Source organism: Lepidochelys olivacea (genome assembly GCF_965140295.1).
Source record: "Lepidochelys olivacea isolate rLepOli2 genome assembly, chromosome: 15".
Lineage (NCBI taxonomy): Eukaryota > Metazoa > Chordata > Testudines > Cheloniidae > Lepidochelys > Lepidochelys olivacea.
Window position 1 is genome coordinate 23,292,776 of NC_140425.1, and position 22,770 is coordinate 23,315,545.

General features: G+C 39.6%; 1 protein-coding gene across 9 annotated transcripts in view; it reads left to right on the forward strand.

Moving 5' to 3' along the window:
• RIMBP2 (RIMS binding protein 2) overlaps window positions 1-22,770 on the forward strand; it is a 285,737-nt gene that overhangs the window by 182,577 nt on the left and 80,390 nt on the right. For 6 of the 9 annotated variants that reach the window (XM_084648843.1, XM_084648844.1, XM_084648839.1 and 3 more), the window contains 3 exons: window positions 7,177-7,281; window positions 16,912-16,962; window positions 19,207-19,227. In XM_084648843.1, the coding sequence (XP_084504969.1) occupies window positions 7,180-7,281; window positions 16,912-16,962; window positions 19,207-19,227 (174 nt within the window). In that variant the 5' untranslated portion in view covers window positions 7,177-7,179. The remainder of the gene's footprint in view (window positions 1-7,176; window positions 7,282-16,911; window positions 16,963-19,206; window positions 19,228-22,770) is intronic. The other 3 variants (XM_084648838.1, XM_084648841.1, XM_084648842.1) reach the window with 1 other exon arrangement.

Below are 22,770 nucleotides of genomic sequence, written 5' to 3' on the forward strand. Positions count from 1 at the left end.
CCTAAGGTTTCAGTTTATAAATGGCACTTATTCAGGATGCTCTATTTTATGGATTTTTTTTTTTTTTTTTTAGCAATGCCTTGTCTTTATCAGAGCCAAACCTCTGCGAGCTGGTGGCCGGTGGGATGAGGAACTGGCCTCATGTACCTGACCTTAAATCTTGATGTCACTTTTTATAGTCTGCTTCATAGCTCTTTTTTGAAATTTCCTGGGGCTCGTTTTCTAAGGAATGAGATAAAGCGTTGCTGAGACTTTACCAAAAGCAAAACTCTTGTCTTTTTTTCTTCTGGGCTATTGTTAAAGAGAGAGTACTTTTGCCAGATTGCTCCTTCCCAGCTCCCCTCAATCATGAGCTGGTGGGAGTGTATTAAGCCTGAGTGTATTAAGAGAACATTTTAGATTTTGGCTTCAAGCCCAAGCCTCTTTTCCTTTCTTTTTTTTGAGCAAAGATTGTGGAAGTGCTGAATGGCATCAAAGCTATGTTGGGAGATAGGTGGGAATGGATGACTCAGCAAGTGTCGTGCACTAGCTAAAAGGCAAGCTGAGAACTGCTGTTCTTGTAGCCTGTTTTAAATAGCCACCGAAACGGGCCACTTAAAGAGATGGGTGTTCTCATAAAGCTGGAGCACACTGGTGCTTGTGGCGTTCAGGGATCACTCAGTGGTTAAGGTGCTTGCCTTATTCAGTGCTAGTTCCAGCTGGTTCTGCATAACGACGAGAGCTTCCCGGTTGCCTGCTCGGACTCACTGCTTGGGAAGCTCAGCCCTTAAAGGAACAGTCCCGAGTATCACAGTAGTCAGTACATTGCGGAATATCTTGGGGTGATCTTTTAAGACAGGAGTTTGTCTGTTAGTGGTGGCCCTTTGCGTGTTTCATTTCACATGGTTCTCGTGATTCCCAGTTTCTAGGAAATGCTTCCGAACCCAATGTTCAGTTTATGCAGATGGATCTGAGTGAAGCAGGTACAGTGCTTGCTCCTTGTTTTATAAAATAAGTGTTTTTCAGTATTTTCATTATTGGGAACTATTCCCATCCCTTCTATCATGTAGCTACATTGTCTCAGTACACAAACATTTCTTTGAAAGATTGCTTTGTAACGTATAAGCAAACAATGCTTTTTTGTCCAAGGAGAAAGAGGAAGTAATTGAATAAAGATGAGGTTTAGCTTGTTGACGATACATAGTTTTTTCAGTTGTTTAAAGATCCTAAAGTAGCTTTGGGTCCCATAAGCCACTGACTGTGGTTTTACTACATACTATGGGGACTTTGGATCCTCTTACGCCTGAAAAGCCAGAGCAAAGGCAGTGTTTGTGATGTTCCTCTAAGTCAGATTTTTCCTTCACAAATACGTTTCTATGAGGAAAAATGCCTAGTCCTGCAGAAGCTTATATTCTCTGCTCTGTGCCGCAACCCTTGTCTGCTTATAGCTCAATTGCTGCAGGGATTCCTGGCTTGGAGCTGCAGGAACATGTGCAAATAGACTTTTACTGTGCCTACGGCGGCTAGCCCCACAAAATCCTCTATTCCGTGCTCTGTCCTCCTTCCTCTGCTGCCTGCAGTCTAGGTGGTGGGGAGGCCAGGGGACTTTTAGTGGCCAGTTGCACTGCAGCCTGTAGGGACTCAGGCTAGAGCGGCTCCATACACACAAGAAGACCCCCGGCAGTAACAAGTGGTAATGCACTTGGTGGTGCATCCACCACATGACACATTTATGGTACTACCGTGCAGTTGGTAAAAGACTCTGTAGTTCTCCATGGCTTTCTAACTTCCAGAGTGGTGAGAGACTGTATTTCCTAGGGTCATGACACATGTTCTCCCTAAGTCCTGGCCTGGCTTGGACAGACATAGAAGGGACTGATTTCACTGCATCCCTGCCCTCTGCACTATAGTCAACAGATTTCTGAAGTTGGCCCCTCTCTACACCCTGCGGTGCAGTTCAGCACATAGACCATAGTTTGCAGCAAACCAGCAGCTCTGAGTAGTACATGAAGGCAGGAGGGAAGTTAGGGACTTTCACAAGAGAAAGCAAAGGCTCACACTGGTACCTTTAAGGGAACCTATCCCTAGCTACCATTGCAAGCTGAGGTCACAATCAGTGAAGTAATGCTCAGAACCAGAGCTGTGGTGTTACTGTGGCCCAGGTAATTTTCAATCTCTGCAAACTTGTTTACTCAGTCTCTCTGCTCAGTTGCATCCTGGGGAATATCTCTTACCAGAGTAGTTTAGTTTAGCAAAATGTACACAGAGCACACTTATGTTGGAAGCCATTCCATAGTGAGTTCTGTGTTCCCTTTGCAGTTTAGAAATGGCCTGAGGGACTTCCAACGATCATAGAATCATAGAATATCAGGGTTGGAAGGCACCTCAGGAGGTCATCTAGTCCAACCCCCGTTCAAAACAGGACCTAATCCCCAACTAAATCATCAGCTAAGGCTTTGTCAAGCCTGACCTTAAAAACCTCTAAGGAAGGAGATGGTGATGTTGTCTCAGTGATGGGAGAGGAATATGATCTCAGCAGTGACATTTTTGGCTTGGAAGAGTCAGAGGCAAAAATTAGGATGGCTAAGGAGGCTGAATCTTCAATGCATTGACAAGGGCTTTAGCCCTGAGGATAACGAGGAAAGGGAAGGTTTTGGTGATATTAGAGTGACTGGTCATGGGGGGATGGGATGATAAGAGTCAGTGATGACATGATGATGCAGTCCTGGTACACTGGAAGCTGAGTGCAGGTGGACTTGTTAAGAAAGAAAATTAGTTATTCCTTCTATCGTGTCAGGATGCATTAACTCAGCTGAGGAGTAAGTACCAGAATGTGCTAAATTAGCTAACACTCTGAAAAGTTAAATATAGGTGGCCTCTTACAGAAAATAGTTTTTTCCTGATGTGCACTAGGCCATCTTTTCCCCTTCACTCTGCCGTGACAGCAGTGTCTGCAAGAGCAGATGACAAGCCCTTTGATCATTATGTTCTCGTGTGAATTAAGTTTGCACCGCATTCAGTGTCACATCCTACTTATCGTTAGGAAACAAGGCTCTGATATTTGAAAGTCAGTTGAGTCAGTGTTAATGTCGACAGCCAGTTATAAATATCAGGGCTTTAAAAATAATTCTGCTCCTAGGGTAAGGTTTTCTACAAGTTTTTTTGCAGTGGTACATAATGTCAGCTTCCTCTGCAAAATCTCTTCCCCTGTGGCAGGTTTGTTGTGAGGGATGGGATGCTCACAAAAGCTGACACAGGCAGGGTTTCTCCTGAGCAGAGCCCCTCTGCATCCTTTAAGGGGGCTTCCAAAGGCAACTCCTGGTAGAAGAAGCAGACAGGGAGCTGGAGTTCAGCTGCACAGGGCTAAGATGCAATAAAGAGGCTTCTGCAAACCCACTGTCTGCTCCAGAGTGGGAATCCTGTCTCTGATCTGGGGGAAACTCTACAAGATCTGACACCCCCTCACTCCACCTTGAGGTTCCTTCCCACATTTTTTCTTCAGGAAGAAGTGACCTGCCCTAGTGTTTTTAAATGTGTGGTCTTCCCCGTGGTTTCTTTGTTCTCTTCCGTGGTTTCTGTGTGCTCTTCTAACAGTGTATTTTCTTCATGACATCTGAATGACTCCATGCTTGGGAACTGAATAATCCTTTTTAAGAGGAGGAGAGAATGGGGGGCAAGGGAGAATGAATGTTCATGTTTAGTGAAGTTCTAGCATGCTAGCACTAGCTAAGGCCAACCATAGCATGGACAGGTGGAATGCAACCACCTTTGTACAGCTCTGCCACTGTGATAGACTCTATGAATTGCTGATTACCAAATATTGTGAGCAAACTGACAAAAGAAAAGAAAAAAGCCCAATGAATAGGGCCCCTGCATTGCCATATGTACTTTGTCCATTTATTTTTATAGATCTAGTTTAATATTATTAATTATTTATAGTTCTTCGTAGCATACTAGTAAATGTGCTGTATTAGGTTTTGTAAAAATTGTTAAGTCCTAGTAACATCAGACTGAGCTACAGCAAATCTGCTATGAAATCTTTGAGGAGTGGAATGAGGTTACTGGATTTTTTGTAAGAATGTTTGTCTTTGCAGATTATCCGAGTGAGAATTGTATTGTACTGTGTACATTCTGCCTCAGTGTTGCCCTTAATGTAAGAAATTTAAGGACGCGCCATCAGTGTCTGAGTCCTGTGGGCATCTACACGAGAGCTGCTGAAAGCACCTGGGTACAAGACACAGGGTCTGATTCTAATGTCAATCAAGAGTAACTTTTCTAAGTCAATGGAGTTACCCCAGTGTACATGAGATGAGAATCAGTCCCACAATATTTGGCCATAGCCAAATGCTGAGAAGAGTAGGTATTTCCCATGGACATATCGGGGGGTAACTTTGTAAAAAAAATTAGGATCAAAAGCCTGCAGCCCTGGTTATAAACTCTGCAGTCAAGAGGCTAAATCCTCCACAGAAACTGCACAAAACCCTAAGTAGAGTTCAGAATAGGCTCCCGTGAAGTGCACAATTGTGGGATGAAATCAGACTTGTCTTGAAGGCAGATAAGGTGCATTGGCTTTCTGTGTTGTGCCTTTTCACGTGCCTCTGTGACTGATGGTTCAATAATATCATTTCTCTAAAGGGATACAGTCGGAATGCTAACATTTCTCTTCCACTGATAATATTCTGGGCATTGTGTGTCTACTATTAACAAGATATTCCTGGACTCTCCTTTCTTGTTGGCTGTTTAAAAAAAAAAGTGTTTCCAAAGTAAAATTAACTTAAGTGTGCTGTACAGTTTTCTCAGAGTGAAATATTTTTAGACACTAGAGTTCAGCAGCAGCCATTTGCTTAAAAGTAGGTTGCAAACACCATCGCAGAAGGTTAGAAAAGCAGGGTGCCATCTCAGAACCCAGTTTATGTGTGTGAATCCGTGATTTGCACACACACCTTCCACCGCCTTCACCTAATTCCACCAGCAGTGGCATCTGAACAGACCATGCAAACAACCTGCCCGTGTCCAATCTACAGGAATAGGAAGGGCTTTATTTTCACAGAATGTGGGCTTTTTAACCACTAACAGGGTTTTTAATTAATGCTTGTCACTGTTGTCAAGCGGTTCAGCAGCTGCTTATTACTCATACAAGGAATGGTTCAAATCAGCTTCTGTTTAAATGCTGGTCCACCACTTCCAGCCCTGGTCCCTTAGTTCCTTTTGTTCTCGATTCTTAGCCCACAAATGAAGGTGTATTCCTGTCAACTCTGAATTTTGAAATAGCCACTTAACTTTGCTTGAATTCATTCAAATGGCTAATGCCAGGGTCTTTTTTAAAGGCATGGGGAGGCTGCATTCTTGTTCCAAGTCATGTACTCTAGGTAACAAAGTATATTAAATCCTCTTGCTCTTATTTACTGGAGCTGTGCTCCACTTTGAATCATTCCTTTATTTCCTCGCAAACGTCAGCAGGAAAGTATCAGTGGGAGAACTAGTGGTGCAGAGCACAACAAAAAGTTGCTAACTTCTTCCCAGGGTGCTGTTGTTTTCTGATGGGCCCTGTGGAACTTTTAAATGAACAGAATAGTCGGTTCTCTGTGCTGGGGATGGTGGAGCAGATTTAAACCCACACGAGCAGCTTTTAGGCTATGTTAGCTTTGGGGGAAGACTTAACAGATTGAAAGTTACACAACATAAACAACATTTTTTAAAATGACTAATGATTTTTGGATGCCTTGATTTTTGGTCACCCACGCTGAGATGCCTTAAAACGGGCCCAATTTTCAGAAAGTGATAAGCACCCACCCTCTGAAAACCAGGCCTTCTTAAGGTGTCTCAGATTGGGCACCCACCCAATAATTCATAAACCCCAAATCAGTAGTTCTGAAGATCTTGGGCTGCAGTTTTTCACTAACTCGTCAATAAAAAGTAAATATTAAAGAACTCAACCACCAAAGTGAAACCAGGTAGAATATTGAAGATATTGCTGTCTTCTTAGCAAATACATCCATATTGGTACCAGCCAGCCTCTTTATACTGCCCCCCTTTGTTATTAATACCACATAGCCCAGAACAATAACTCATTAAAGAAGACAAACAATAGACCCATTTGGGTAAGACCTTTCTCTTATACACGGTGAGAGAAATTCTGACCCCATTATAGTCAGTGGCAACCCGGTATCATTTCTGCCCTCAAGCACAGTTACCTGCTATGGTTTTCACGAAGTAACCCTCACTACCACAAGTACCATATTGACAGGTTTCAGAGTAACAGCCGTGTTAGTCTGTCTTTGCAAAAAGAAAAGGAGTACTTGTGGCACCTTAGAGACTAACCAATTTATTTGAGCATGAGCTTTCGTGAGCTACAGCTCACTTCATCGGATGCATACCGTGGATTTGTGCTGGAAATGGCCCACCTTGATTTTCATACACATTGTGAGGAGAGTGGTCACTTTGGATAAGCTATTACCAGCAGGAGAGTGAGTTTGTGTGTGTGGTTTTTGGAGGGGGGTGAAGGGGTGAGAGAACCTGGATTTATGCAGGAAATGGCCCACCTTGATTATCATACGCATTGTGAAGAGAGTGGTCACTTTGGATGGGCTATTACCAGCAGGAGAGTGAGTTTGTGGGGGGAGGGGGGGCGGAGGGTGAGAAAACCTGGATTTGTGCTGGAAATGGCCCAACTTGATGATCACTTTAGATAAGCTATTACCAGCAGGACAGTGGGGTGGCAGGAGGTATTGTTTCATGGTCTCTGTGTATATAATGTCTTCTGCAGTTTCCACGGTATGCATCCGATGAAGTGAGCTGTAGCTCACGAAAGCTCATGCTCAAATAAATTGGTTAGTCTCTAAGGTGCCACAAGTCCTCCTTTTCTTTTTATCATGATACAGTTTACAATGCTCTGATGAGGTGTCTAGGGTATGCAGTAACTCTGCCCTCTACTGGATGGAATTTGAACAGCTCAGCTGTGTGCCATGGACCATGTATTGCTATCAACTAATGGAGATTCATATGAAGCTAACCATGCACTGCAGTGGAAATATGCCCCTGTGGCCTGATAGAATAAAAATTCTATCTGGTTTGCATACCCTGGATACCAAAGAGATTTTATATTGAGATCAGCATCATGCTTTAAAATGTTAGCATATCTGATTTCAGAAAAGGACATTAAAAACTGATGAGTTGGTTTTCTTTCCCCTGATACAGCATATGCGAGAGGCTGCTGAACGGCGGCAACAGCTAGAGTTGGAGCATGAGCAAGCCTTGGCTGTTCTCAACGCAAAACAGCAGGAAATTGAACTCCTGCAGAAGGTAAGTGAAGAAAATGAAAACTAAGTAAAATGGCAAATTGCCGTGATTGGGCATGGGTAAAGAAATGGATCTCTGAGTCTAGCTGAGAGTAATCTGCGTCCATCTAACCAGCATCTACTTTCCAAAACTCAGTCTCCTCTTTTTCTAAAATGTTCAGACTGACTTCTCATGCAGTAGTAGTGCATGTGTGTCTCAGTCTTTGATTTAGATAACTATATTTAGGCTTGGAAGGTTTTATTCTTTTAATATCAGTAAAAAATCTATTTTACTGTACACACCCAAAGAGATGAAAAAATATTTCCATTGATGATGATTGAAATTTACACATAAGCAAAGTAAGAGACATTCTTCTTGAGAAGTATTAGAGTTTGATTTAAGGATATTTACTCTGTATATTTTGACATGTGATGTTGACAATTTGTGTTTTAGTGTCTATAAAGCTTTAACTTCTGAAGCTCAACATCCAGCCCCCTGCACTGAGGCAGGATTAAGTATTAGTTAGACCATCCCTGACAGATGTTTGTCCAACCTGTTCTTAAAAACCTCCAATGACAGAGATTCCACAACCTCACTAGATAATTTGTTCCAGTGCTTAACTACCCTTACAGTTAGGAAGTTTTTTCTAATGTCTAACCTAAGTCTTCTTTGTTGTATTTTAAGACCAATACTTCAGAATTTCATCCAGTGCTAAGGCAAAAACCTTACAAAATCTAAGTATATTATATCTACGCAGGTAACTTTATCAACCAAACTTGTAATCTCATCAAAGAATGAAATCAAGTTTGTTTGACAAGACCTATTTTCCATAAATCCAGGTTGGCTGGCACTAATTATATTCCTATCTTTTAATTCTTTATCGGTTGAATCCCATATCAACTTTTCTATTATTTTGCCCACGAGTAATATCATGCTAACCACTATAGTTACCTGGGTCATCCCAGGTGCCCTTTTTGAGGATTGGCACAACTTTAGTGCTCTTCCAGTCTTCTGGAATTTCCTTGGTATTCTAAGATTTATTAAAAATTAACAACAGTGGGCTAGAGATCTCCTCACTCAAATCTTTTAGGACTCTTGGGTGCATGTTGTCCAAGCCTGCTGATGTAAAAATGTTTAATCCTAGCAGATTTGTCTGATCTCCTCCTCAGTTACTAATGGACTGAAAAGTACCTCATTATTCTCATACAATAAAATCCTTCTTCTTTCCCAATACAGAACAGAAATATTTAATGAACACTTCTTTACAGACTTTTACTGCATTATTATTAATGATTTGACCATCTCCATCTAGTAACAGTCCTGTATCATTGCCAGAATTTCTTTTGTTCGTAATATACTTAAAAACACCTTCTTATCGTCCTTAGTTCTGCTAGCCATGGAATTTTCCTTGATGTGTTTAGCTTCCCTTATCAAGTTTCTGAACTTCCTAACTCCTTTTTCCATATGTAGTATATTGCTTTTTTATTTCTAATTGCTGCTTTCTCTTCATCACTGAACCAGGATGGGTTTTTAACCAAAGTTGTCCTCTTTCTTGACTGTGGAATTGTGGCTTTTTGCCCAGTTAATAATTTTTTTCTTAAAGAACTCCTAATTTTCATTCAAATTTTTCTGTCTAAATATTTCATCCTAATCAATTTTTCTCATAATTTTCTCAGCTTTGGGAAATTAGCCCTTTTGAAGCACCTCTGTCCTCTTTGCCCATATTGAATGTAATCATATCATGATCACTGCTCCCTAGAACATAAGAATGGCCATACTGGGTCAGACCAAAGGTCGATCCAGCCCAGTATCCTGTCTGCCGATAGTGGCCAATGCCAGGTACCCCAGAGGGAGTGAAACTAACAGGTAATGATCAAGTGATCTCTCTCCTGCCATCCATCTTCACCCTCTGACAGACAGAGGCTAGGGACACCATTCCTTTCCCATCCTGGCTAATAGCCATTAATGGATTTAACCTCCATGAATTTATCTAGTTCTCTTGTAAACCCTGTTATAGTGCTAGCCTTCATAACCTCCTCAGGCAAGGAGTTCCACAGGTTGACTGTGCGCTGTGTGAAGACTAACTTCCTTTTATTTGTTTTAAACCTGCTGCGCATAAATTTCATTTGGTGGCCCCTACTTCTTATATTATGGGAACAAGTAAATAACTTTTTCCTTATTCACTTTCTCCACATCATTCATGATTTTATATACCTCTATCATATCACCCCCTTAGTCTCCTCTTTTCCAAGCTGAAAAGTCCTAGTGTCTTTAATCTCTCCTCATATGGGACCCGTTCCAAACCCCTAATCATTTTAGTTGCCCTTCTCTGAACCTTTTCTAATGCCAGTATATCTTTTTTGAGATGAGGAGACCACATCTGTACACAGTATTCAAGATGTGGATGTACTATGGATTTATATAAGGGCAATAAGATATTCTCCGACTTATTCTCTATCCCTTTTTTAATGATTCCTAACATCCCATTCACTTTTTTGACTGCCGCTGCACACTGCGTGGATGTCTTCAGAGAACTATCCATGATGATGCCAAGATCTCTTTCCTGATTAATTTTAGCTAAATTAGCTCCCATCATATTGTATTGTATAGTTGGGGTTATTTTTCCCAATGTGCATTACTTTACGTTTATCCACATTAAATTTCATTTGCCATTTTGTTGCCCAATCACTTAGTTTAGTGAGATCTTTTTGAAGTTCTTCACAGTCTACTTTGATCTTAATTATCTTGAGCACTTTAGTGTCGTCTTTGCCACCTCACTGTTTACCCCTTTCTCCAGATCACTTATGAATAAGTTGAATAGGACTGGTCCTAGGACTGACCCTTGGGGAACACCACTAGTTACCCCTCTCCATTCTGAAAATTTACCATTTATTCCTACCCTGTCTTTTAACCAGTTCTCAATCCATGAAAGGATCTTCCCTTTTATCCCATGACAACTTAATTTATGTAAGAGCCTTTGGTGAGGGATCTTGTCAAAGGCTTTCTGGAAATCTAAGTACACTATGTCTACTGGATCCCCCTAAAAAAACAGGAGTACTTGTGGCACCTTAGAGACTAACAAATTTATTAGAGCATAAGCTTTCGTGAGCTACAGCTCACTTCATCAGATGCATAGAATGGAACATATAGTAAGGGGTGTGTGTGTGTGTGTGTGTGTATATATATATATATACACACACACACATACAGATAAGTTGGAAGTTACCATACAAACTGTGAGAGGCTAATTAGTTAAGATGAGCTATTATCAGCAGGAGCCACAAGTATTCGTGTTCTTTTTGCGGCTACAGACTAACACAGCTGCTACTCTGAAATCTGGATCCCCCTAGGCGACCACCAACTTCCAGTCCAGTGTAATTCATCTTTAGCCATCATAATGAGGTCCAAAATAGGTAGCTCATGTTGGCTGCAGTGCTTTTTTTTTAAGAAATTTATCGTCTATAATTTTTAGAAACTTTAATGATGATTTACTACTAGCTGCCTGAGACTCCAGCAAATGTCTCCCAAATCGAAGTCCCCCAAAACGACACTGTTTTCCCTTCACATACAACAGACAGGTGTTTAAGGAGTAATGCATCCTGTTATCTGCTTTGATTTGGTGGTCTGTAACAAACCTCCACCACCACCCCCTCGCGAGCGTCAATAATTGGCACATTGATCATTCTGGCTTCAATTTGACCCATACATTCTCCTTCACAATATAATTGAGGTTCTTAGTGTGTCTTTTCAATTGTCTTTCATCACACAGATTCCTGACAACTTAACGTGTCCATTCATGAAGGGCTAGAGATGGCTTTTCTATTTAGATTGTTGTTTGCGGTAGGTGTATGTACCTATCTTGCTGTGTGTATGTACAGAGCCTAGCACCTTGGGACCCAATTTTGGTTGAAGCTTCTACCTTCTCCTGTGATACAAATAATTATAATACTAAAGCGAATATTCTGTAGAAATGCAGTGCAGGGCCTGGTTTGGCAAACCAGATGGATGAGGAGGTCCAAGTGGTTCAGGTGCTACTCTGAGACTCAGGAGACCTGGGGTCAGTTCCCTGCTCCCACACTGATATCCTGGGGGACTTTGGGCAAGCCATTTTGTCCCTCTGGACCAGATTTTCAAAGATATTTAGGCGCCCAATGAGATTTTCAAAAGGGCCTAAGCAGGTATGTGCCTCTTGATTATAATGGGAGGTAAATGCCTAACGAATTTTGGTGCTCTTGAAAGTCTCACTAGGAGACTATCTATATCTTCAGGGATCTAAATACCTTTCAAAATCTGATGCTCTGTGCATCAATTCCCAGTCTCTAAAAAGGAGCTAATACCCCACAGGGGTATTGTGAAAATAAATACCTTAATAGATTGTGAGCACTGAGATATACGGTAGTAGGGCCATATAAGTACTAAGATAGATTGACCAGAGCTGGGAAGCTGTTCCCTGCGCTGAAAGACAATGTGAGAAATGGCATCTAAATTAATTAGTAACAGAGGTTAACATTGGGGCTGCACTGATCTGCTCCCTGAAGATTCAGCACTGGCTCACATTCAAAACCTGGGCTAACCTCTCCAGTTGTCTGTTAGGCTCTCATTAGGTTCACCTTGGCCCTTGTTTTTGCTGGAGATATCTAATTGCTTTAGATAGACACATTAAAATACTACCAGCATGCATGGGGAAGTAATGTGATGGTGTGGTAGATTTGGAATTTGCATGTCACCAGAATTAATATAATGAGGTTCCAAGGTAATGTGCCCCATTAAACTAAGCCAATAACTGCTGCTTTCTGGTACCTTTGCTGTATTGTTTTGACAGAATAATAAGTAATTCTTCTTTTTATATGTACATGGATGCTTTTATCCCGTCACGCTGTGTTTATCCAGTCCTTTAATCTCCAAAAAGAAGAATATAATATTGTTAATCCAGACTTTATTGTGATACAGACTCAGATAAAACAGTGATTCACCAGCAAAGTTTATTACGAGCCTGTGCAATGGAAGGGGGAGTTAACTATTGATGCAGTTTTCCTGATCATTTATCAAGAGCTTGTATTCTGGATAGATTTTATTAAACTTGTGATGATTGATAATGCGCCGCTTTCTGTTACCTGTCATAATATGTTTCCTGACACTCTAGGAATCAATATTTTATCAGATGCTAGCAAGAAGACTTATTATTATAGTACAAGAAGAAATATGAATATTTATCAGTGCCAAGGGAGATGTTGTCATGCAACAGATTAACGTTCAGTTTCAGTATATGCCCTCTACCGTGCCTTTAAGGTCGGATCCAACACCAATACAGAGCAATAGGAGTCTCTCCACTGATGTTAATGAGAGTTAGATCGGGCCTTTGTAGCCAATGGGTCAAATCCAGAGAAGTTAGTGCAGCTGCGCTGATGTACATCAGTGGAGGTTCTGCCCTGTTATACTGGAATGTTTATAGGAAATGGTTGTCCTAATGAGGACTGCTTATAAGGGTGTGTATGTGCAGGAGTAAGGCGTGTAGGGTCCAATGATAGCCAGTGTGCCACACTGATATATTTTACCTGCCTGGCATAATGGTTAACAAAAGGCTTTGACGGATTCACAAATCTGGAGCAAATTTCGTTAAAGTTCATGATGAAAAACTGAAAGGGAGATAAAATGAGGTTAGCAGGAAATTACTGACTGCTGCAGATTCCTTTGAAAAAAGAAAAGGAGGACTTGTGGCACATTAGAGACAAATAAATTTATTTGAGCATAAGCTTTCATGAGCTACAGCTCTCTTCATCGGATGTATCAAATAAATTTGTTAGTCTCTAAGGTGCCACAAGTACTCCTTTTTCTTTTTGTGGATACAGACTTATACGGCTGCTACTCTGAAACCTGTCGGATTCCTTTGAGGTTTCTTTAAAGCCATTGGCTCTCCCTAACCAGACTCAGATAGCTGAATCTGTGATTGGCAGGACAAAACACAAAATGCTATGCTAGACATCTCTCTCTCTGTCTCTCACTTCTGTACAGTGAAAAACACTTATGTGTTGTTTGGGGGGGGTCGACCCATGCTCCACAGTCTCTCCTCTTGAACCCCTTCTCCCCACCTCTTTCAATGTTACCAAAAGCCCAGGCTTAGGCCTACCTCCCTTACAAAGGATCACACTCTAGCATCTTTCAACTAAGGATCATAAAACAATTTACAAATGTTAATTAATCCCCCAAAATGCACCAGCACACAGGAAAGAGAGAGACTGATAAAATTTTGCCCACTAGAAATACAGTCACCTCTGGTGTGGAACAGTGCGCAAGAATGCTCCACAACAGTTAAAGACAGTAAGTACAAATGGAAATGCAGGCATTGTTTAGATAGACAAACTATAAAATTGTAATTTGGCCAGGACACTAATGTTCTGAGATCTTTAATGGATCTGAAAAACACACATCTTGTACCAGAGCACCCCCTTCTGGTTTAAGAAGGCTGTTGATTCAAGTGTTAACTCAGAGAGATCAATAAACATACATTTATTTACTTTGTAATGTGCAATATAACCTTAACATATGATGTAGCCCATTACTGCATTTGGGTAGTTACTCCACTGAGCATTATTATTTTTTAAGATCATGTTTATATTGACTAGTGTTAGCTTGGGTAAACTTTCCAAATACACAAAGTGTTTATATAACCATAACAGTATGTACGTGCACTGCCCCCAAAAAATCCCTCTTTTATAGTTCATTCAATTTGGAATAAACCTAGGGTAGAATTTTCACTATATGTCTGCTAAAATTGTACAATTTTTCTGTGAAATTACAGTTGTAGCAACCTAGATTGTCAAGGACCCAGAAGCTAAACTTAGACTTGTCCAAATGCACTGACAGTTTTGAAACCTATTGATTAAATATGTGAAATTCAGATAGTGATTTTATATAAACTGGGATACCTGTCAAGATACTGATGTTTTAACTGAATTTCACCATATTTTCATGGGCATAGAGATTTTACTTATATATATAATCTTCTATGCTGTCCATTGGTGAAACCTACATACCCCATTTACAATTAGTATGTTTATATTTTTTAATTTAACTAAACTATAACCTAAATAGCAGTTCCCAAACTGTTTATGGGCCACCTGTGGTTTATGAAGCACTTGTTAGAGGCATGCAAACAGCTAATTGGTCAGGGAAGGATTAAACAGTTAATAGTTGAAAAGGTCTTTACAGATGCAATGCATCTGACGTGTGCTAAGATGCCAAAATGTTTACATGCTTTGCTGAATTAGGACCTACCTGTTGTTACTGGATTTGAGCCCCAAGACTAAATAAGTGTTATGCACATGTGCATTTTCTCTTTGAATTTCTGGCGGCAGAAACTTTCCTCCACATTTAAGCTGTCATGTCCTTCAGGCATTAGTCTTAAATATTGCTTCCAATCCATTGCACTAGTTAAATGTCCATATCTTATTACAATGAAATTGAACGTTTTTTCATCGGCAGTTAACACTTTTACCAATAATCAAACAGCACCATTAAAGCAAACGTTAACTATTGCCAGTTTTTATACTGTTGAGTTGAATGTTGTTGTACATAATTGCCCACCACCTTCTGCATTGTGGCAAAATTCTATTTCATTTAACACCTTTAGCATGAAATTTATTGTTGGAAACAATTTTTGTCACTTAACTTGGATGATTTTAATGGTTGTTTTGTTTTTTGTTTGTTTGTTTTTTAAAAAGCATGCCATATGTATTGCCAGTGGAAAATAGCTTTAGTTTAATTAGCTGATTTTGTCAAAATTTTTCATTTGATTAAGATCCATTCATTAAGATTAAACATTTTATAACTTGGATTCATTAATTAAAATTTAATTTCATAAAGCATTTTGAAACATTAGCATATTAATGCTATTTTAAAGTCCTATATAGATATAGAGAGATTTTTATTAGCCATTATATTTTGTTACTTGAATTTTTGAGAGGCTTTTCATGTAGCATCTCCAGGGTCCTTCTCTTACTTTATTTAAGCAGTGACAATATTTTTCAGTATTTGAGCAGAGCCACACTAATTCTCACCTAATCCAAAATCTCTGTTTTAAAGGAGACCCTACCCAGAAGTGATGAAGCAGGCAGCCAGCCATATCCCTTACCTTAAAAAAAATCTTTATTAAATGGTAGTTTCAGTGAAACCATAAAGTTGATTTAAGAACAGTTAATTGACTTCATTTCCCCACGTATCCCTGATGCCTGTCACATAATCATAAATTTGCAGATTTGTCCAGTTTTTGCAGAGACAGAAATGAACATGAGCTATACCAGGGCTTTTAAAATGAATTTTAGTTTGACTTCAGAAACTTCAGTAGAACCCTATATTTCTCTCTCAGAGATAACAGATAAACAATAAGGGAACCAAAGTCTGCATCCTTGCGAGGCAAAATTTTCCCAGAATCAGGTCCTGGATATTTAGGCTTGATCTTTCAGATCATTCGTAATCCTACATTCTTGTTTACACTTGCAGTTTTGCAGGTACCATCAATGTGTAGCTGTCTATAACTGACATGCAGACATACTTGGGGACAGAGATATCTGTTTATTAAGGTCTTGTCTTCCTCATGCTGCTACTTCCATTGACTCTAATGGGGCTACTTCTATTAGTGAGGCAAGAAGTAATTTACCTAAATTATTCCTTTGATGCAGGGAAAGATTCTCTTAACATAAAACTGGTTTCCACTTCAAATCTTGCACATGGTTGTTTTTCAGCACCTCTGCATCATTTCAGATTTCCAGAACGTAGTTTTAAGATAAATTTTTATTAAACTGGCCCTTAATAAGGCACAATAGAAAACGAATTAGAGCTGAATTTGCTGGTGGAGAAGCTAAAACCAACCTCTGTGAGGCATGCTATAGAGAGACATTGTTAGCAAAATTTGGAATTGTTAACAATAGCTTTACCCTTCTCACACTGCTGTATGGATAAAGATCCCATCTCGATGGGATGGGTGTATCTCGGGGGTCTCAGTATGGACCTGGAATAAAAAAGGGTGAGAACCATCAAACACTAGGATTTTAAGGCTTTATCTATTAAATTGCAAAACAAAAAGGATATCTATCTGCTGTGTAGCAAAATTAAATAAAAAAAAAACGTTAAAAATCTTCTAATGGTTTTAGGTTACAACAGATCACAAGACAGCTCTCGTTTTCTTGAGTCATATTCCAATCAGGGCACATTGGAAGTGAACCCTAAATGTTGCACTCTCAGTAACATTGACACAAAAGTCTGATGGCATTGCACCATTTTATGAATTGTTTTGTTACTTGACTTCAATAGGACTACTTATGTTTAAAGTTAAGCATACACTGTGTTGGTTTGTGGCTAGTGTCTTCAGCGTTTTGCCAGGTCCAGCCCTCATTGACTTTAATGGACTTTGGATCAGACCCATATACAGGATGGTAATCAGTGGCATTTTGTTAAGTTAACAAGTGATATATTCTATAGTGCTGGCTCTGATTATTAAACTTGATTTAATTGTATTGTATCTGAATATAAAACTATAAAAATATTATTTAAAAGTATCATATTCGGGCAAACCTGTAGTTATGTTTTATTCTAGTGCAAAATGAATATGGCATGACTGAGTAACCTGGTTTCTTCCTTTTTTTAATTGTAAAAAAGGCTCAGGTTGAAGCAAAGAAAGAACATGAAGGCGCAGTTCAGCTGCTAGAGGTAAGGAAGCCATTGTTTGTTCTTGTTGCCGTTATACCAGTTCCTTTCTCATTATAGTAATATAAGACCATGATTGTTTCTAGCACGCTGTAGTAATTCATGGGTAAATATTCCTCTTCATTTTTAACTCACGTATGCGTTAGAGGATGCTGTTATAGTCCAATGGCTAGAGCACTGAACTGGGAGTCCAAGAAACCTGTGTTCTCTGGCCACCAGTAACTTCATGTCTCTGTGCCTCAGTTTCTGCATCCATAAAATTGAGATAATGATACCTTTCTTTGTATACTGCTTTGAGATCTATGGATGAGAAGTGTTATTATATAAGTATTATTATTGTTTATTTTCCATCATTCCATTGCAAAAGAGTCTAAGGTCAGTTTATAGCTCATAACAGTTAATGGTAAGATTGCATTAGCAATATGGGTCCATCAAAACTCCTTCTAGTCATCTATCAGGAGAAAAAATACAGAAATATATGTTTAAAAGTTCCTTTATTTTTACTTTAAATCAAGCTTTTTACACATTTCACCATAAATCCCTTAAAATTGTACGTACCGTTAAAGAGAGGGAGAATAGAGGAAAAAGGAAGAATTAAAAAAATCTATATTTGCTTCATTAACAACTTCTCATAGCAATTATGATCTTGCACAGAGCATTTCCTGGGGATTAATGCTCACCTTTTTTACCTCCCAGTGTGGTTAATTTGGCATGTAAGGTGGCCCATAATATTATCCTGGACCAGGGCAAGTGGCAACCAAAGGCAGCAGAAATTAGAGCTGGTCGAGAAATTTTCAGCAAAACATTTTTTCATCAGAAAATGCCAGTTTGTCAAAACTGAAACTGTTTGCAGGAAAGGATCGATTTTGACAAACTTCTAATTTTGAAAAAAAAAATGGATTTTTCTTTAAATAGTCCAAATTTAAAATTCTGTTTTTTCTGTTCTAAACAATTTTTTATTTTGAAAGTTAAATATAATATAGTCTGCTAGAGACTGATTAAAAGCTCATTGAGTCAATGGTTGATGTTTGGAAGTGTAGAATACCTCCTGCAAGGTGCTAAGTGCCCTCAACTCTCATTGACTTCTCTAGCAGTTGAAGGTGCTCAGCACCTGACAGTTTCTGGCCCATAGTCCTATGATGGCTGAAAAGATTGTGGAGGTCTATATTACTAATACACTTGGGTGCTATGAATAAGTCCCTGTGGTAAGCAACACCTCTCAGTTAATTTCAGTATTGGTCACTACATATTCTTGTTTTGTTTTATCTTCCTATTGTGTTATTTGTAGCACTTGGATGGGTAACATATATAAGTATATGTGAAATAATAAAATGGCACTCTAATTGCAGCCAGATTTCTTTTTATTGTTCATTTCTATTTCATACATAAATAGATTGTCAGTGATGAGTAACAAACTGTTCCTTTCTGCCTGAGACAAATATCACACAAGTCACTATGAATTAATGACCACTTAATAATATATAAATTCATCAGAAAAACGATACCCATAAATAGATTGGCTGCAGCTACTACCTTGTCAATGCTTGTCAATGCTTCGTTTGGAAAAAATATATATTTTCTAGTCCTCCCTTTCTTCTGTGCAACCAGTTCTTCCATCCATGCACCTACCTCCCCATGTGTTGATGGAAGACAGAACTTTTTGGTGCAGTGATCATCTATAGAAGAAGATTCTGTTTAGTTAATTTATTTATGTATTATTTCCTTGAAAAGTATATTTCTCCACAGGAAAAGCTTTACTCATATGCTTGATTTATTATCATATATATTTGATTTTTTAAAAAGATAATTGAGTGCCTTCTGGAAAGTATATGAGACCAGGGGAAATAAGTGGAAATAAAGCAGACAAATGATAATATATATACCTTGAAAGCCAAACAAAATTCCTGTTTACCTGATTTGTCTGCTACCTCTGTTTTGCATAACCCCATCAAACAAAGTTTCTTGGCCTTTTGTTTTATGTTTCACTAAGCCTATTCATTTTACCATTGTGCTTATTTAATCTGCCTTTTGAGATTCAAGATCAGCAGCAGTATTGATTTCTGGTTTCTGAAATGTACAGTGTGATTTGCATTAATGCATGTTTTTACTTGTGGTAACTGTTTCAAAATATTTTGTTCTGAAATGTAAAAAAAAAGTGTTCAAAACTGTATTTTATTTCTTTCTTTATTTCACATCTCTTTGTTTACTGTGTCTTGTTTGGAATTTATTGCTTTGCACTTCACCCAGAACACCTTGGACAGCATGCAGGTATTTTAGGGCATAAATTCTCCCTTCCCTATTCCCCTCCATTCAAAATGTATGTGATAGTCCTGCCTTCCCTTGCATGGAATACATGATAGAACCATTGTTATGCAAGCATGCTTGGCACTGGTATTGTACAACCTGGGGAGGAAGGCAAGTCAAATTACCAAAGCCACCAGCTCTTTCTGCAAGAGGTTAGCCTTTGAACATGGCATGATTTCTTAATAGCAGCTCAGATACCAAACTTGAAGTGGTGTTCTTATGAGTATGCTCAGTAAGAATGGTTCAGTGTTTTATGCAAAGTTGTGACTTTCAGACTGTGTGGATTGTGTCTGAATTCAGATAGATTCTTTGTTAATGTAAAGGAAATTTTACAATGCAGTACTTTAAGAATGTATTCACCTGTGGCTAAATTATTCAGCCACTTACCAAAAGGTACTGCGGCTACATGAAAAGATAAAATCTACAAAGTGATATTCTGGGAGCAGAAAATGTGATTTCATCATTAGCCTGAATTCAAACTGTCCACCTGGAAAGCGGCTCATCTAGTCTTACGTCTGCCTTGTGCAAACAGTATCTATGCTATAATAGAAGAAGTCTGCTTCATTCTAGATTTTAGAAACCATTTTAGGCTTTAGAAGCAGCAGTGTTCACTATACATAATATTTATATAAGAAGTTTGGAAAGTCACACGTGAAATAGATTCAATCCAGTCTGCAGTGGAAAATCACTTTCTCACAAAACCATTGCACAGTTGGGCACAATAAGTGGTCTCTAATTTAAGGAAACCATGGACTAGTATCCCATTTTGGTTAGGGCTGAGCTGGATTGATAAAGCTATGGAATGGAGTATCAAATTCACAAGTGATGCTTAGGTCTTGTGCTGCCTCTGTGCACTGGGATACTTTGAGACAGATACAGAAACAATGAGACATGCCCACCAGCATATGGTTAAATGTGGCGGCAGCAACTTTATTAAACTATTAACCAATGAGGAACCACTGGTGGAGCTACCCAGGAGGGTTGTTCCAGTGTGGAATTCAGCTGGGCCCAAATGGCACAGCCTCTACAGAACCAAGGCTGCCCAGGGACCTTGGCAGGAAGCCAGAGTCCGAACTCATTCCCCTTATCCTCACCAGAAGTGGAGAGCTGAGTAGTGGGGAATCCCTGGCTGTGCAAGACAGAGAAGTGTACACCCTCACCATACCATGTTGTGTTTGGGGTCCATGCCCAAGAAGCCCATTGGGTACAAGGAATCACATCAGACCCTTTTTTTTTAAACCCACCACCACACTGGCACCTGCCAAAGATGCAACAAATATAATGCTGTAAACCCCGGAGCTGGACTTCTGGGATGCTGGATGGAAGGTGGAAAATACCCACACAGCCATTTGCCTGTTTTGCCATATGAGAAAAATGCCTTCCAGACACCCTACAAAATTTAGCAATCAGTGAGGCCCCTGGTATTATAAGAGATCCAGCATACTTATGTATGTCCTCTATGTGTTTTCTCCGTCACACTCTGGCTTCTGTTTTATCCTCCAATGGAATCACAATCCTTTGTTTCTGATATTCACAGTTTATTAGATATCTACACTTTTTGAGGTTAACTGTACCTCAATACCTTTGTGGCTTGCTGATCACTACTTATGCATTATCATATACTACTATGTATATGTGAATCAGGGTGGTTTACTCCTTGATTTAAGAATCCAAAGTTTTCCAGGTTATGTCAGAAATGCACCTGATATCTGAGTACTTGAAAAGTGAGTATATAATTACTTTTCCATTTGATTCTCCAATACAGCAAAAAGTGGGGCAAAAATCTTGTAGCCAAGTAGATCCTTCACACATCTTCCCTGTTTTTGATACATAAAGGTGACTGCTTTATGCTTAGGAAATGAATTAGAGAGACACCCATTTCAGAGGGTAGCTTAGAAAGATCTTCAAGGTTTGTTGTAAACTGCCCACTTTTGACCAAACTCTGCTCTTATTTTTATAATCTGAAACTGTATTTTCAAGAGTTCAGTTCCAATTTAGAGACCTAAATTAAGTGGCCAGATTTTCAAAAGTGCTCAGAACCCAGCAGCCCCATTTGAACAGTTTTGAAAATATTTCATTTAGGTGCCAGAATAGAAGCTGCTGGGTACTAAGCTCTTTTTGAAAATCTGGCCCCTATGCTTTTGAAGGAGACACACAATTTCAGGGGATCACGTCTTGAATATGGAAGGTGATATCAATCCTTTTGGTTATTCAAGGAGAGGGGGCCATCTAAAGAGAGAATTTGGCACTAAACAAACAGTGCCTATTAGAAATCTTCCAAACTATAAATACGTATTATGAAAATGAAGATACACGTTGAAAAAACTCTCAGAAATCACATCACTGGGCTTTTATTTCTTCATATTATTAATCCCCATTTCCTTACTGACAAGTCTCTGCTGCTGTGATCTCTTTCCTGACAGCTCTGACAAACGTAAAGCTCTTTAACGATGAATAGTGCTATATAAAGAACTAAGTAGCCTCTTATGGTCACGTACTGTACTACCCCCACTTGCTCAGGATTTCAGATCAGAGACTCCAGAAGTTTATGATCCTGCAGGTGGCTCCTATTTAATAGAAGATACAAGGCAGTGTAAACAGTGATTTATCAATATGGAATATGGTGAATTTATCTATCTATAGTTTTTATTAGTTTTTTTTTATATTGCTGATCACTGCACAGATCAATTAGGACTTCATAGCAAGGTCCCTAAGGGATTTCAAGAGTCTTTGGCTTTTCTCCCTTCCCTGGTACAGAAATCTCTTTTGCTTCTTTCCTTCTTCCCCCTCCTGTTAATTTTGTTATGGTGGGAAAGTTTTGTCAAAGAGGAGTGTCTTGCAGCATACCCTGAAGGTGGCAAGACTCTGGTGTGTGGCAGCTCATTCCACAGCCAATCCCCCTCATTGTAGAACTAATTGTCTGTGGCTGCCCCATGGTGTTGTGAACTGTATTGTCCCAGAGGAGCACAGCTGTCTTGGTGAGTGGTGGATGGAAACGTAGTCGTTGATGTAGCTGAGTCCCGACCTGTTGATGGCTCTGATGATCAGGACGAAAGCCTGGAACTATCAACAGCAGCAGATTAGGAGCGAGTGGAAGGATCGGTGCATAGGGATAAGGTGAGAATCACGTTATGCACAAGCTGGAATCTCGACATTGATGCTACCTTGAGATCCAGAGACAGTGAGTCACAGTCCCCATCTGGCAGTAAGAGGTGAAGCTTCTTGGTGAGGCAGTTTTCAATATCACTGATGCCAACTGGTCTTCTAAGCTAATTGCTGTTTTGAACAGGACTGTCAGGGTTAGGGTGACCAGATGTCCTGATTTTATAGGGACAGTCCTGATATTTCGGGCTTTTTCTTATATAGGCTCCTATTACTGCCACCCCCTATCCCGATTTTTCACACTTGCTGTCTGGTCACCCTAGTCAGGGTTCTCACCAATTTGAAGAACAGGAGACAGGGGACATATGGACCCTGGCTAGTTCTTCAAAGAGTTTCTTCAGTTTT